Source organism: Ips typographus, linkage group LG14 (genome assembly GCF_016097725.1).
Source record: "Ips typographus isolate SLU linkage group LG14, UJ_Ityp_2.0, whole genome shotgun sequence".
NCBI classification, from domain to species: domain Eukaryota; kingdom Metazoa; phylum Arthropoda; class Insecta; order Coleoptera; family Curculionidae; genus Ips; species Ips typographus.
Window position 1 is genome coordinate 23,443 of NC_138435.1, and position 17,691 is coordinate 41,133.

At 35.9% G+C, this 17,691-nt stretch overlaps 1 protein-coding gene and 1 long non-coding RNA gene across 18 annotated transcripts in view; both read right to left on the reverse strand.

Moving 5' to 3' along the window:
• LOC145737556 (putative nuclear hormone receptor HR3) overlaps positions 1 to 17,691 on the reverse strand; it is a 57,789-nt gene that overhangs the window by 6,217 nt on the left and 33,881 nt on the right. For 8 of the 17 annotated variants that reach the window (XM_081992266.1, XM_081992265.1, XM_081992263.1 and 5 more), the window contains 4 exons: positions 5,030 to 5,257; positions 4,042 to 4,210; positions 1,233 to 1,423; positions 1,001 to 1,155 (listed from right to left, as the gene is read on the reverse strand). In XM_081992266.1, coding sequence (XP_081848392.1) covers positions 1,001 to 1,155; positions 1,233 to 1,423; positions 4,042 to 4,210; positions 5,030 to 5,257 — 743 coding nt within the window. Of the gene's footprint in view, positions 1 to 1,000; positions 1,156 to 1,232; positions 1,424 to 4,041; positions 4,211 to 5,029; positions 5,258 to 6,708; positions 7,101 to 9,433; positions 9,528 to 9,579; positions 9,819 to 17,691 lie in introns of those variants that run through there. The other 9 variants (XR_014180421.1, XM_081992256.1, XM_081992259.1 and 6 more) reach the window with 8 other exon arrangements.
• Positions 1,860 to 3,335, reverse strand: LOC145737571 (uncharacterized). Its single transcript, XR_014180424.1, has 4 exons — positions 2,799 to 3,335; positions 2,602 to 2,741; positions 2,360 to 2,538; positions 1,860 to 2,301 (listed from the first exon to the last, which is right to left on the reverse strand). It is a non-coding gene; the product is annotated as an uncharacterized LOC145737571 (long non-coding RNA).

The following is a 17,691-nucleotide window of genomic DNA, read 5'->3' on the forward strand; positions in this document are numbered from 1 at the left end:
AACCTAACCTGGACACTACCCTGTTTAGGAATAAAACAGTGCTTAAAGTGCTCTTTTAAGTTTGAGTAAGACTGTTTTGAACATTGCTTTGCCTTTGGTACGCTGGCCCCCTACCATCTCAGTTGGTAACCGATCAAAGTACAATTTTTTTTCTGTTATTACGGAATGGTGTAGCTACAAATCAGCGTTTACAGCACTACTCCAAGTAGAGTAGTTTTTGCGTAGTAATTTATTGAAACTTGCAGAGCTACTAACTTTGATTTGTCTCCAGTAGACAGCTACTTCCCTCTTGGCCCGCTCTCGCCTGATTTCCTAACAGAACAAAATAACAATTTTTCCTGTGATTACTAGATGGTATAGCTACAAATCAGCGTTTAAAGTACTGAGCTAGCCATTCTAGTTTGAGAGTAATCATATTTTTTGAAAACTGTTATTTCAGTTCAAACTATAAACTTTGTTTTGGTGTAGTCACGTGAAATTTGACAGCTGTCACTTTAGAGTGATAACAGTTAGACGCTCAGTTGAGTAATAAATGTGTAATTCCACCTATCAGAGAATAAGTGTTTGTGTAATCCGCAGTGTAATTCGACAAAATGTAACAGATGTCACACTCAAATATGACAAGAGCTACACACAGTCAAACTTGAGATTAGTGTCAAAAACTGAAATTTCTACTAATCAAAGATGCAAGCGAATATCTCAACGGATTTTTGACTCAAACTTTTAACAGCTATCAAGCTTGACAGAAGTCAAACATTTAAAATTTACAAAACTTCACCAACTAGAGATTGGTCGATTTCTCGCAAACGTCTAAATGGATATGTAATGTTCAAACTTTTGACAGGTGTCAAACACGGTTAGATATGTGATTGTACTAAATTTGACAGCTGTCAGACTGAATTACAGAGTTGTGCGGTAAAAAACTGCAACAATACGTAGACAATCAGTTCTGATCCCGACGATTCTGCGGTACGTTTCAAGTTTCTGGAATCGTACTAACCGTAGTGCCTCCGGATAGACTGGTGGACGAGTTGGTTTGCGTAATGCGTTTAAACGGTCGCGACTCTGGTGATAGTGGGAGGGACGTGGAGGAGGTTTTCGCCCCTCCACCTCCTCCACCACCACCACCCCCACCACCATTGGTTGTGTTAGTGCCTGAGATACGATTTTGAGGTTAGTTTCACCGATGCACATGCGTGTTAGTGGAAGCTGGCACGAAATAATCGACTGACCTGTAGTTACGACGTTGGCCATGAGGCTGCCGGTGTCGCTGAGAGCGTCCAGGCCGGGACGAGGATCGTAGGCCGTCGTGCTGTCCACGTAGTCGGCCGAAATGTCATAACCGATCGTGGAGGCAGGCACTTGGGTCTGTCCTGGGTAATACGCGGGCGTGTAGGACCCCACGTCGTTGTAGGGTGGGTACCTAGAGAAAAGTGCAAAAAACACGGTTATTTGGAAAAATTCGGAAGGGGAACAAAAGTAGAGAATTTAATTTGCTACCAAAACTTCATAATGATATTTTGTCCTTAAGAGCATCAGAAAGGAGATATTTACAAAAGAAAGTTGAGGGGCAGCAAGGTGGCTCATTTACCCCAAACTTGACAAAATTCGCAGAAATGTTAAGAGACCAAAGTTGTAGAGAATTTAATTTCCTACGAACACCCAAGAATAGTATTTGGTCCTTAAGGGCCTCAGAAGGGAGTTATTTGTCAAAAACTGAAACCCTGGATCTGTAAAAAAAAACCTAACATTGATTTTGAATATCTCAGAAACCGTATAGGGCTCGGCATTATATCGGCCGATGCACGTCATTGATGTTTAGCTTTGCCAGATATTTTTTTTATCATTAAAACCTGAACTTTACATCAATTTTGTATTTATTTATTTTTTATATACAAGTTGACACAGTTTTTTATTTTAATAACAATATCAGTCAATATGGAGGTTTATTCCCTAATCCTTTTGAAAATTGCTAAAACTATACAGGTGTGGTAAATCCAAAACCGACCATAGGAAAACCGTGTAACTGACAGAGAAACGTAGATAATTGCATGCGTGGGACAAAGACAGAAAACGAAAAAAATACCAAGTAGGCCATATTTTCAGTACGTTGTTGCCAAAATCCAATACCGTCGACAAAATGTATTGGATTTTGGCAACAGCGTACTGAAAATATGGCCTACTTGGTATTTTTTTCGTTTTCTGTCTTTGTCCCACGCATGCAATTATCTACGTTTCTCTGTCAGTTACACGGTTTTCCTATGGTCGGTTTTGGATTTACCACACCTGTATGTTGTGCCTCTAAAAGCAAAATCAAAGTAGCTAGTTATTTTAATTTCATATTGTATTAAAAAGTTACCTTAGACCTTAGAAACCTAATAATTTATTATACTATTTATGTAATTAATTTAAAAATCTGTATGATTGCAAATACATATTTTACATACAACTTTGTGAAGCACTTTAGACAATCATTTTCATCCACCAACAAAGACTTGTTTATTTTTGAACTTTTGATGAATATTTTCCATGATTCTTCTACAAAAAAATGTCACCAAAAAACGATAATGAACAGGACATAAAATAAATAAAACCACTTACTTTGTTCATACATGTCCTATATTGAGATTCAATTAGTGGGGACTGCCTGTATACCTATAAACCTATTTTAGGTGAACTCAAGGAAATGCATGGCTTTACTTTCTGGGATATAAGGCTCACTGTGGGAACAGTCCAACCCGCTAAAAATACTGTTGATAAACAAAAAACTCTAATGCAATAATTTTTGTGTTAGGTACTTCTCTCACAGCAGCCAAAAGGATGAAAGAACCTCGGTGATCTCGTTCAGGTTCTATATTAAAGCAGGGACAAGCTGCTGGCTTTGTTTACCTAAAGCCATGTTCATTAACATAACCACAACTCACTCAGTCTTAAACACCACAATAATAAGTAATATTATTATGTGTACACACACCAACGCACGAATTAACTATTAACTGCTCAATAAATAATGCCTCCTATTTAAAATAGAAGATTCTTAAGTTCTTAGAAGTAGCAGTTGTTTTTTATCTTCTTAGCAGTATAGACAATTTTCTATCACAACAAAAACAGCAAACTGTCAACGTCAACAGGCAATCTGGCAACAGCGGACACAACTCGTTAAACGGTCGAGATCAAGAAGGTCGTCTTCGTATTATATCTGCGTTCGTTGAAAAGGCGCGTGTGAGAAAGAGAGCGCGACAGCCTGCAACTAATCGCTACGCAATACGAATGCATTTTCAAAGCGTCAAACTCTCTGATGACGTGCATTGGCCGATATACTGCTGTACATTTTTTATATACCAGGTGTCCAAGAGCACCCTGGACATAGGAGATTAACATGGGAAAACGGTTTTGATTTTTTTGCGCCTGTACGGTTGATTTGATTGAAAAATCGTATTAATGAAAGTTGTAGTACCTATCACGGAGTAGTTTTCTGTATTTTTTTCGGATCTCTAACTTGAGCCATTTCGTCGTAAAACACGAACAAAAATGAGAAAATTTAAACTTTTGGCCTGCACTGTATAGGCGGTTGTCGGGCAACGGGTAAACATTTCATTGTTGCCGGTACGGTTGCTCGGCAACCGCTTATACAGTGCAGGTAAAAAGTTAAAATTTTCGCATTTTTGTTCGTGTTTTACGACGAAATGACTCAAGTTAGAGATCTGAAAAAAATACAGAAAATTAGTCCGTGATAGGTACTACTACTTTCATTAATACGATTTTTCAATCAAATGAACCGTACAGGCGCAAAAAAATCAAAACCGTTTTCCCATGTTAATCTCCTATGTCCAGGGTGCTCTTGGACACCTGGTAGAACATGTTAGGTCAAATTGAAGCTCAAGGTGTGCAGAATCAACAGATTTGATAATATACAGGGTGTCCTATATGAAAGAAACCTACTTTTTGGACAATTAAGGCAAAAGGACTTTGACCGTAAATATCTCAGAAACTGTTCACTTTTTGGCAAAAAAATGTACCTGTAATGAAAAAAGTACTTACCCCCCGTTGTAGCTGTGATGCAGCTGATCGCTACTAGAGGGCGTTTGCTGCTCAAACACTGAACTGTCAGGCGCAGAATCGCTTTGAGCCCTTAATTGCGCCCGGTGGAATCTCACCTCGTCTTCGACCTTTTCCCGTTGTTTTTTGGACATTCGGCCAAATTTTACAGCTGTAAACAGAAAAAAGTTACATCCTGTCCTTTCCCGTAAGGGGCTTTTGTTGCTGTTTCACTATTCCCATGATTTACACAGTTAACCACACAGATGTGGACGGTGTGTAAAGCAATTACGGTTAAAATAGGCATGTACGCGTAATGTATATTGTTTTAGGAGCAAATAAACTTGAGTGAAACATGTACAGTTATGGTTGTACGTTTATGTGGGTCAATTGCACTTGTTTGGCGCCCTCTAGCGGTCGTACCGTTAAAGATTTTGCCGTAAAGTGTGGGTATTTTTGGAAAGCTCGCACTGTGTACTACAATTTTTCAGTGACTTTTCCACGTAGAACCTCAAATAACGGAGTTATTAAGGGTGACCTAGAAAGTGGCAACATGGAAAGAGCGATCAAAAACTGTCAAAAAATGACGTTTTTGACAGGACTTTTCGGTTAAGACGTAAATCACAGCAGTCACAACTGTTCAAAAACATGACATTTTCATAAAGTTTGTTCAGATTTGACTTGCTCTTTTAAAGCACACTGGAAAGACTACTAAATATTGAAGTCAAGTCACAAAAAATTCAAATGTCAACTAAGAATCGTGTCGTTTGACAGATGTGTCAAGTGGATTTAACACTAAAACGTCAATCTTAGGTCATAAAATACCAAAAATACAAGGGGTGACAACTTTGAACCTTTTGGCGCTGGTTGATAAATGTCCTTGTAAAATTTTGACGTTTGACAGACAGGTCAAGTGATTCTTGTACGTGAAATTGACGTGAAATTTGATTTTTTTTTTGACATAATAACGGATATACAGAGTGGTACTCACCGTCCCGGCTCATACCCAGTCTGAGGCACTTTTGTAGGCGGCAGTACTGACACCGATTGCGATTCACCCTGTCTACGACGCAATTTTTGTTCCTCGGACATTGATAATTCACCACCGAGCTTTGAGAACGTCGAAAAAACCCTTTGCAGCCCTCGCAAGTGATGACGCCATAGTGCACGCCACTGCTTTTGTCTCCGCATACTTTGCATGGTATTATCTCTATTTGTGCTGCAAACAGAAAAAAGAAATACTAAAAAACAACAACACAAAGAAAGAGATTAAAGTTGCACGAACAAGACCAGCTGTCAAATCACCGGAGTTATAAACTGTCAAACTAAACAATCAAAAATCAATTAAATTTTCATTGAATATCAACCGCAAAGCTACTGAACTGTTTGATAAGTGAATCCAGGATTAACCTGTCAAAAATTTAACTGTCAAACTGACAAAATAACCGAGTTATGAGCTGTCAAATTGAAGTAGTCAAACTGACTTGAACCGGTTTAAGCCCAGAAATTAGTTGTGACGTAAAAAACCCTCCCATAAATCTATAATGATTTAATTTAATTACTTACAATAACAAATAATTTAATTTTATTCTAAATAATAGTTTTGCAAATTAAGTAATTAATGGCCTCGGCTAAAGTATTTTAAAAAACAGTAATTTAATTAAAAAAAATTATTATTTATCATGTCATTCTAGACACTTTGGGCTTACTTATTCTGACACTTTGTGTAAGTAATTTAATCACTTTACTTAGAGCGCTTTCCGTCACCATTTTGCCAAGAAACTAAACGTGGCAACGTCGCAAATTCTAATTAGGAAAAGCAAATAATCGATTCACACGTAAAATACCACATTAATGAAAAGGTTATTGAACTGGTTGGCGCTTTTATGTAATAACAAACAGTTGAAACGTTATAATCAGTCTTATTAAACAATTAATTAAAGTCATTTATCACTGAAATACATAAACTATTCGCCTGCTTGATGTTTATTGTGATTTTCCAGCGATTTGATTGACCGTTACGATTCAACAATAAAACCTACCAGAAATTGACCGAAAGTAATTAAAATTTTAAATTACTTGAAATTTTTAAATTATTTATTAGTAATGTGTTAATAATAATCCTAAATTTTGCATTAAACTACAGAAAAATTCAGTAACAGAAAGTAATTAAATTACTGGAAAATGCTGTACAAGCATGATGTGATTAAATTTTTATTAAATTACTTTCTTTATAGTAATTGTGCTTTGTTGTAAATTGTTGACACTTTTAAATTACTTTAGCCAAATTTATTAATTACTTAATTTGTACAAAATAATTAAAACTCTGTATTACTTTTACTTATTTTTGTTAATGTTAATGAATGTTTGGGCACACTGAAAGTAATGTAGTTTTAATTACTTAGTGTGACACAGACAAAGAAGTAATATAAATGTTTTGTTCGCTTATCCAATCATCACCACTGTAATATCTGTGAGAGACTCTCTCTGTGAGAAGAGTATAAATTTGAATACATTTACACTTAATCTACAGGGTTAAAGCAAAAATCAAGGCCATAATTCATAAGATAACTTTCTTATGAAGCTTCAAAGCTTCTGGTGGCCTGCCAGCTCTCCAGACTTGGATCCGCTTGGGACCTTTTTCGGGGTTTTAAGCAAAAAGGGTGGTACCTCTTATAGAATTAGCATTCTTCCGTTCTTCTGAGTCCAAATTTTGGGGTGGGGGAGTGGACGAATCCACCGAACTAGTCTCTCTATACAAATCCCTTCCGTTTTCACTAACTACTCCCCACGTATCGTTTGTATTGAATAAATCGGGAAAATTATCCATTTTTCACTAGTCGCACTGACACAAAACGAAAAACGACCCCTGTACCTCAGGAGGCGCATGGCGCAGGTCCGAAACGATCGCCCGATCTGAGTCTGAGTGAGCGCAATTCACTAAATTACTGAAAACACTGTTTGGCAACGTTTACACTTTGGGCCGCGTAAATTACGTCAATCTCCATCGCTGTGTCGCGAAACCTGTTGAAATTGAACAAGCAGAATGCACCCCCCACAAACTTATGACGCAATTAATTAGGTTTTATGAGAGAAACTTAAAATGGCGGCCTAGGACGCCATTTTGTTTAATCTAAAAGCTGTTCTACTCTCGTTAATTTGCCAAAATTTGACGTTTCAAGTGTCTTGAAGATCTTTTACTGTCTTCAGATTGTCAAAAAGTGACTTCGTAAGCTTCGTTACTGCCTTAAAACTTTCTATTTGCCTTCACAGTGTCAAAATTGACTTTGTAAGCTCTGTTATTGTCTTGAAGCTTTCATATTCTCTTCAGTTTGCCAAAAAGTGACTTCGTAAGCGTCATTACTGTCTTTAGTTTTTTTTTTATTATGAATGAATTAAGTTAGGTTAGGTTAAGACATTTCTGACAAAACGCCAAAATTTTGATGGATTAGTGAGGTTAAGGTGATTGCGCAATGATTTCAAAGTATGTTTTCTCAAGTCAAAATTGGAAAATTGACTTGAAAAAGGAATTAAAAGTTTCTTCTCTCAGGCGTCCTAAAAATATACCCACATGAGTTGATTGATAACACCGTTTGGCCGCTAGAGGGCGTCAAATTTCTTTCACCATAAAATTACATATTTTCGATTCAGTTCATCAAAATAGAAAACTTCAAATTTTCAAGTCAATTTTCGTGTGTTTGGCGTCAAAATTGGAAAAATGACTTGAAAAGGGAATTTAACTTAAAAATGCATGAAATAAGCAGCAAATCGACAACAGCGCTAATAAAAATAATAATGGAAAGATAACCGGTCAAGTTTTCTTATCAAACAAAAAAATGGCGGCGGCGCGCATTTCGCAGTTGCTGGCGAGAGTAACAAAAGTCAATGAACCGCCAAAAGTTTCGAGCTCGAAAGTTTATCGAACTTTTGGTTCGGTGCCGGTTTATTTACCTTTTTCAACACGTCATCCGTTATGAATTTGTCAGAGTTTACCTAATTCGTTTTGTTTTTTAACAAAAGTTTGAACATTTATTAAATTTCTACCGATTATCCACCGCTTATCAGTAGATGATGAGTGCGGGTCAATGGCTTTTTTAGAAATCATTGTGCAATCACCTTAACCTTACTAATCCATTAAAGTTATTGTTTTTTTTTTTTTCGGGAATGCCTTAACCTAACCTAACACGTTAACGACCGTGTGCACCATATTGGTGCACCGCGTGACCCTATTTACAGAGAGACCAAAACCACGTTTACAACTTTGAACTGAAACTTTGAAAATTCACCACAAATTCAGTTTTCACGTTCTTATACAGTAAAAGAGCTTCAAAACAACAAAAGGAGTTTTATCATTAAATTTTGACAAACCAACTGTTTTGAACATCAATTAAACAAGACAGTATTTAAACCTCGATTTAAACTTACCAGAACAATTATGACAATTTTAAGACTATAAAAAGAGCTTCAAGACACTCATAAAACTTTCAAAGACAGTAACAAAGATTGGCATAATTTTTATTTAACATTCTGAAGACAGTAAAAGTGCTTTAAGACCCTAAGAACATTTTAAACGTCAAATTTTAACAAACTAACTATAGTAAAACGTTTTAAACATCAATTCTAAGAATCTTAAGACAATAAGAGAGCTTCAAGACAATAATGAAGCTTACCAAGTTAATTTTGACAATCTGAAGACATTAAGACAACTTCAAGACAGTATAATAAGGCCTACCAAGGTAATTTTGACAATTTGAAGAAATAAAGAAAGCTTCTGAGCAGTAATTAAGCTCACAGACTCAATTTTTGACTATCTGAAGACATTAAAATCGACATTGCAACTACTCAAAATGACTGATGATTTTAGTTGCTGAAATCGATGGAATGATGAAATTGAAGATTTAATTAAAATTATACAAAATGCTGAAATTGGTAAAATCAAGACTTGGACAGTTACTAACAAAGTTGAAATGGACCCTTACTATTCTGACAGCAAAATGACAGTTGACTGTCAAAAAAAGTATACTGTAAAGTGTGATTTTGACAGGCATTTAATATTCTTTTAATAAAAGTAGTTTCTATTCATTAATTATAAAAAAAGTGAAAATAAGCTGAATACGGCACTGGTTTTTTCGGGAAGAATAGTTCCGTATGGAGGCGCGGTTCAAAAGCCATTGAACTCGGGGTTATTCACTTTACAACCCGAATATTTCAATGTAGAGTCTATTCTGGCAGACTTTTCCTTAAAAAAATTAAATTGTCTGGAAAACAGGGGCGTATCAGCCCATTTTTTGCTTTAGAAAAAAATAAATAGAAAAAGTGGGGTTAATGACCGATTACACCCAAATCACTGATAACAATAAACTTTCTGTGTGTTTTTATATATCACTGTACTTACATATGTATACCTACAGTGCTTTATATAGGTATATGTATATAGTTATAGTGTTAATATTGTAAATATTAATAAGTGTATATTATATATTATAAAGTGTCACGTGTTTGTAAGGGGTGGTTGACAGCACTGTAATTAGTTGAAATTACTGTAAAAAAAACAAAATGGTGGATCTACTGGTTGGTAGAAAAAAAAACACTTCCGCACTTAAATTTGGTCACACTTTCACTTTTTTTGCACTGAAAAAAAACCACTCGACCGTGCCGTAAACGCGGTTTTACCGCACGCATTTTGTTTTTTTTTTTCACGTAAAGTGTGCCCTAGCAAATTGTCCGCGTATCTGTGTTGTGTAGTAATAAGAGAGACACCGGCTACGACCGGCTTCGTAGCGCCATCTTTGTCTGACGCGTACCGCCAGTAGCGCCATCACTGTCTGACGCGTAACGTGACGCGTCGCCGTGACGTAGTCGTCCCCCCTCCCCCGCGCTTTTGAGTAAGCGGGTTCGTTCACCTTTCAAGCTGTATAAGCCGTATGACTATATATTAAAGCGGTGTTGCCGTTGTTAGTGGATTCTTCCGACAAAAAAGATTTTTTAAACTCTGATTAATTCCATTTCCGTTATTTGAATAGATAAAAAAAAGTGTAAATAAGGAAATTTGTAGAAAATTTAATCCTCTACAAGATTGTATTAGGTGTTTTTGCCTTTAAGGGCCTCCTTAAGGAGTTTACAAGGTGACTGAGTGCACTAAACACCTTTTTTTTAAGTCCTATGCTTAGTTAAGTTAAAGTTTTGACGTGTTTGACAGGTGTCACATGACACATACATTGACATTTCAACTTCCAGTCCATAAGGCAATTAATCTTAACAGTAAAAAATACATTTCAGTCACGTTACGTAGTGAGTGATTTTTGACAGTTGTGACGTATTTGAGCGTTATCACGTGACGCAAGGCGTTCTTTCCAACTGACATCTCTCAGATTGCGACTAAAAAATTTGTAAAATACCCTTTGTCAATGTGGTAGGACAAGTAGAAAAGTCTGTTTTAGATTTTCGATTGACTTTTGACTGTTTTGTAGGTTTATTGGTGGTCACGTGATTACATCATATCATCCTAAAGCTGTCAAACAGTGGAACTGTCAAATTTCCTGACAGTACATGCCTGGCCACTTTACGTTAACGTTTGACAGTTGGGACGTGTCTGACAGGTGTCACGTGTCCGCGAAGGCTGAAATTTTCACAAAACATAGCTAAAACATGAATTTAGTTTTAGTAAAATTGGGAACGTGCAGTAAAAATTACCAGAGAAGACACTAGTGTGAGTACCCTAAAATTGATTGCTTCCAACCTAATTAGACAAGAACAAACCGTTTTTTCTGGAGGTAAAAATAAAAAAAAACACGAAAACGCTATTAATATAATCGGTCAAAAGTTCGGGTAGGTCCGCAACCAATCCTAAAGGTGTCACTGACACTAACCGAGCATAATTTGGGAGTTTGTTCACCTTTTGCGAAAACAACCAGAATTTCCTGGCTTAAAAAAAATTGCGCAACAATCAATTAAAACCCTGATGATGCCCTAATCATAAGGGAAACAGAACATTCCCGGGAGAAACGTGATTTATCACATTTACGGAGGTAAACGACCTCCGAATTCGGCCGGAGTCATTGACACTTAATAAAATTGAAAAACTGCCGCATAATAGGCCTACACACCGAAATTTCTGGCAGTGGAAATGGTTAACGTCTGCAAATAAAAATTTTAATTGACGTTTTATTAACACATTTTGAATAATAGCAACCGTTCAGACCAGTCAGAGTGGATGTGGATTTGGAAAGCTTAACGTCTGCCCCATCGTTTGTTTTCTATGACGTTTTGACGTAACTTGTCACATAAGGAAGTAATTTAGGGTCAAAGCAACGAGTGAGTGTCACGTGATACTAATGACGTACGTTACAACTGACAATGATGAAAACTAGTTGGACAGCTCCATTAAGCTATAAATTGCAACTGATTCAGCTTTACAAAATTGTGATTTACAGCTCTATGGAGTATTGAGTGATAATTGACAGTTTTGACGTGTCTAACCGGTGTTACTTGACACCTTTTGACAGCAACGTCAATTTTGTGAAAATTGTTAGAAATGTTGCTAATCTTGAAAATTTTGATATAACTTGACTTTTATGCAACAGATTACATTTTAAGAGATAAATTATCAAAACTGCCAAAACTAGAAATGTCATGCCTTGCTTGAAACTAATGATGTCATTTTGAAGTGAGAGCTGTCAAAACCTTATAAGTAAAACGGTTTACTTAGACTTAGATAAGCCAGTTCTCCTTCACCATCGTGTCGGAAATTCCACTAACCAGCAGCAAGTTTCAAGTCGATTTTTCTCGTTTATCGCACGGGACTACTTTATATCATTGGATAGCTTATTTTATTATTATTCCTGACAGTATTCTTAGCAATTCAACGCAACAATGACGTCTCTATCTAGTTTAGTTCCTAAGATCTTGATTTAATTCTGTTTAAGTGCCTTTCTAGCCTATTTGCTTGATTTCTACTCTGTGAAAACCATGAAGGACTTAATGTATGACTGTGATATGTTTTTCCTGACAGTATTCTTAGCAAATCAACGCAAAAATGACATTTTTATCTCGTTTAGTTTCCAAGATATTGATTTTTTCCTGTTAGAGTATGTATTCATTCTCGTAATTTGAGAAAAACAAAACAACTAAATATGTGGCTGGTTCTGATGTTTTTGGAGCCAAAATTAGTTGCCAGTGCCCCACGACAGGTGCACGGAAACGAGAAACATTCACAGACAATTGAGAATGTAGGCAAAACAAAAAACACGCAAATTTTCACTTGTTTCCAAAAATGCATTTTTGCGTTATAAGAATTTCCTCGGCCTGCCCGACTTAATTCCCTTTTGTGAAATGTACCGCAATAATTGACGTTTGTCTCTTTAAAATGATAATTAAAAGCCGGTAACGGACGGTCCGTTACACCAAACAGCCCAGACGTGTACGAACGCCTTTAAGAAAAAAATCGAAACACGTAAAGCATGTAACAGTCCCATAAAACACTCACGGACATCGGATCTAAGCCGATATAGCGGCACATACACGTAATATTTCGGTAAGTAGGTCACTGAGACTAGCTGGCTAGTTGGGTCAATGCACCGCGTTTGCTTACGACAACGTTGCCACGTCTATGAAATTTTCATTCAAATTATCAGAATAGAAAAAACAGCTAGCAACAGATTTGGTTTTTTTGACACTTAACTGTCATTTTCTCACATGTCATTCTAGACTATAAAACTTTCTAGATCCAATCTAGAGCATTCCAGTGCCTATATCATCATTTCCCGTAAAAATTCTTCTAGAACGTCTCCGGAAGATTATTAAGTCTTCTTTCATAGACTATTAAAAGAAAACTTAAAGGATTTTGTTCTGGATTATTTAGAAGCTTCTAGAAGTTTTTCATACAAAGGAACCTTTTAGTATTGTTGGAAAAAGATCTAGAAAAGGCCTGGAAGGCACTAGAATGTATATCTCATCTAGAGCTTGTCTGCTTCACACAGTTTCGCAGATTTGGTTTTTCTTACACTTGATGTGCTTAAAATTTAATCTATTTCTAAGGTCTTTCCAGAAGAGTTTTTACACTCAAATGTCATTTTGTCGGTTATAGAAGCTGCTAGGAGCAATCTAGAGCTTTTGAGAAGTTTCTGTAACACCATTTCGCTAAAAAACTCTTCTAAAACGCCCTCAGAAGATTATTGTACCCTTTCATAGATTAGGAACGTTTCTAGAGGTCTTCAAAGCAATCTCACTGGTTTATGTAAGGTGAATAAATGTTATTGATGATCCAGCAACTTCTAAAAGCTTTACAGACATCTAAACTAGTTTTGACTCAAAGGAACCTTTTAGAATTGTTGGAAAAAGATCTAGAAAAGGCCTGGAAGGCACTAGAATGTATATCTCATCTAGAGCTTGTCTGCCTCACACAGTTTCGCAGATTTGGTTTTTCTTACACTTGATGTGCTTAAAATTGAATCTATTTCTAAGGACTTTCCAGAAGAGTTTTTACACTCAAATGTCATTTTGTCGGTTATAGAAGCTGCTAGGAGCAATCTAGAGCTTTTGAGAAGTTTCTGTAACACCATTTCGCTAAAAAACTCTTCTAGAACGCCCTCAGAAGATTATTGTACCCTTTCATAGATTAGGAACGTTTCTAGAGGTCTTCAAAGCAATCTCACTGGTTTATGTAAGGTGAATAAATGTTATTGATGATCCAGCAACTTCTAGAAGCTTTACAGACATCTAAACTAGTTTTGACTCAAAGGAACCTTTTAGAATTGTTGGAAAAAGATCTAGAAAAGGCCTGGAAGGCACTAGAATGTATATCTCATCTAGAGCTTGTCTGCTTCACACAGTTTCGCAGATTTGGTTTTTCTTACACTTGATGTGCTTAAAATTGAATCTATTTCTAAGGACTTTCCAGAAGAGTTTTTACACTCAAATGTCATTTTGTAGGTTATTCTAGGTTGTAGAGCTTCAAAAGCCTCAAAAAACTCTTTAAAAAAGAAAATAGTAATTTAATCACATCCTTCTTCTTCTTGATTTGGTTTAGGTTAAAGTTTTGGAGCGCTGTTGCCATATTTTAGATTTTTCTTCAAAACAACTAGATTCTAAGGAAAATTTTCAGGTTTTTTTGCTTGAGACTAACGGTAAATCAATTTGGCAACGTTGTAGTTCGTTTGGCTTGCAGTGTGGTGGATGTAAACAAAATATCCCGTTGCGACGAAGAAGCGCCTTAAAATAATACATTTTCCGCTTTCAGCTACTCCACACTGTAAACAAATGATTTTAACAGAAATAATGGGGAATATACAGAGTGTAGTAGAAAATCTTTGTCCATTCAATAGAACGTAGTTTTTTGAGGAGTTACAGCAAAAGTGTAAATTAGAGAAAGGTCTCTAATTGATTAGACATTCAGGGGAGTTAGATCAAAAACTGTCAATCACTTCATCTATAAGTTTTTACATCAAAATCTTTATTAAAAGTAGTTTGTTCCTATATTTTTGACTGTTTTAAGGGTAAATCAACTGCCTCTCACTGACTGTCTTCTAAAGAAACTTTACCAAAAAAATGTTTTACAGTATTTTGGTTGGGTGTTGTTTCTGTGTTTGCCACTTAGTTACCACTAAATTTCACTTGAATATATATATAAAAAAAAAGTCACGTGATGGTAATATCGCTGATTTGATTGGTTTTTGGGCCAACAAGCTAATCACTGACCAGATCTATAACACTCATGAGACTTACGTAATTTGAAATTAATTACACCCAGTAGATTTTTTACAAGCACACGTCGAGGGAATTATAATAAATGATGCAGGATTTTCGAGCCTTGGAAAGAAAGTTGTCTTGAATGACTCGAGGGAATCTACAGAACAGTTGCGAAATGAAATGTTAACAACTTTACGTACTGGTGAAAGTTTTTTCGTATTTACGTAATGTGCTTTTATAGTTTGATGGTGGAAAAGGTGAAAATTCCAGTAAAACAACCCCAAAAACCCACCGAAAGTAGCAACCATCAACCTATCAAGGTCCATCAATTTACCAAATATGTCCACCAAAATAACTAATTTGGAAAGTGACTTTTTTTTCTCTTCTTGTTCCAATTATACGGTGAAATGTATGAGAGTGACAGAGACAAAAAAAAATTGAAAGATGGTTGGTTACAAAGTGAAGATTTAATGTTACTGTAGTAAAAGTCATAGGAAGGCAACACTTTTCATAAAAATTCCGATGGAAAAGTAGTGAAAAAACCACTGGCAACGCTGCAAATAACCTGAAACTCTCTCGCAATTAAAGGCGAATTTTTAAGGTTTAAAAGACAAATAATATTTTCAAGACATTTTCTTGAGTTTGAAATCAATTTTTAGGACTAGAGACTTGGAAGTACTCTGTAATCCATAAAAACTAACTTAAAAGGCATATTTTAAGTCTTGTATTAATTAGTCTGAAAACTGACTTGAAAGGCTGTGTTCATGCTTCCAAGAACTGTTTTGAAGCAAAAAAAGTTTCTGAAACAGTTTGGGAAGCTGTAGAATTGACCTAGAAGGCTCTAGAATACATTCAAAATCTGCCTAATCCAGTTAGCAGATTTGGGTTTTTTTGACATTTACTTTACTAAACTGTCATTTAGTGAGTTATTCTAGAAGCTTCTAGGTCCTGGAAGACTCTGGATCTTTAATGAGTGTTCTTCAATTAGTGCAGATCTTCAAACTATGTTTTTTAAAGCTTGTAGAATGCTTTATAGTCCATAATTTGCTTCTAGAAAGATTTTATGGTCAAGTGAAGATCTGCAAGGCTCTAGATTGGCCCTAGAAGGCTCTAGAGCTTTGAATTTATTGAGAGTTGATAGATTTGAGTTTTTTAGGGATTTTAGAACAGTTAGTGGGATTTTTAAAGGTTTTAAATTAGAGGAATTTTATTAATTCAGACACTTCACCAAGTCGTTTAGTGTTAACTCTAGAAGAACCTTCTGGAAAGCTTCTAAAAGAACTTTAATTGTATAATTACGTAAAAATAGGTTTTTGGAAAGCTTTTTTAAAGTTATAAGCACTTTCTATAAAAGTCAAACTTGTCATCTAGAACTTTTTTGCTCTAAAAATTCTAGAACTATTCTGGGGCATATTCCAGATGAGTACAAATTGAGTTGCTGTTTTAAAACGTTTTTCTGCGTTTTTAAGGTAAAATAAACTGGTACGCCACTGGTTTAGTACGTAATCGATGGATTCTTAAGCGTTGCACGCAAACAATCGCATTATTCACTTACTTATGTGCAACCCGTTAATCTCTTACACACGAGACTGTTTTGATATCTATTTATACGTAGTAGGTATGTACACGAAACGCATCATAGTCTATAATTAGCGTTTAATTGCAAAATCTGACAACAATGCACATCAATAATTGTCTGTCTTTGTCTGTCTTCTCTGCACTTTTAAATATGGATGAGACAGAGTTGAAGAAGGATGCTCAATTAGGTCATTGTTGCCAGGTGTTGCTGAATTGCATTGATTTAAGAAGATAGTTTGTTATTGTCAACGTCATCATCGTAATCATTATTGTCGTCATCAATATCATCATTATCATCATCGTTTTCATTAGCTGCGTCATCATTATCATTATCATTACTTTCTCCACATTCATAAGAACAAAGTCTGCTACTAATGAAATTCTATATATTGCTAATACCCCAGACATGATCTGGTAAAAAAACGACAGTCATCAGTCAACTGGATTTTTCCAGAGAAATTCTCAAATTTTGATTTTACCAAAAGTGACGCTTGTGCTCCCCTGACACTACATTGGATTTTGGGACTGTACGATCCTGTCATGCAACTGTCATTTATGAAAATTTTTCTGCATATTGCCTATACCTGAGACATGATATGGTAAAAAAATGACAGTCATCAGTTAACTGGATTTTTCCAGAGAAATTCTCAAATTTTGATTTTACCAAAAGTGACGCTTCTGCTCCCCTGACACTACATTGGATTTTGGGACTGTACGACCCTGTCATGCAACTGTCATTTATGAAAATTTTTCTGCATATTGCCTATACCTGAGACATGATATGGTAAAAAAATGACAGTCATCAGTCAACTGGATTTTTCCAGAGAAATTCTCAAATTTTGATTTTACCAAAAGTGACGCTTCTGCTCCCCTGACACTACATTGGATTTTGGGACTGTACGACCCTGTCATGCAACTGTCATTTATGAAAATTTTTCTGCATATTGCCTATACCTGAGACATGATATGGTAAAAAAATGACAGTCATCAGTTAACTGGATTTTTCCAGAGAAATTCTCAAATTTTGATTTTACCAAAAGTGACGCTTCTGCTCCCCTGACACTACATTGGATTTTGGGACTGTACGACCCTGTCATGCAACTGTCATTTATGAAAATTTTTCTGCATATTGCCTATACCTGAGACATGATATGGTAAAAAAATGACAGTCATCAGTCAACTGGATTTTTCCAGAGAAATTCTCAAATTTTGATTTTACCAAAAGTGACGCTTCTGCTCCCCTGACACTACATTGGATTTTGGGACTGTACGACCCTGTCATGCAACTGTCATTTATGAAAATTTTTCTGCATATTGCCTATACCTGAGACATGATATGGTAAAAAAATGACAGTCATCAGTTAACTGGATTTTTCCAGAGAAATTCTC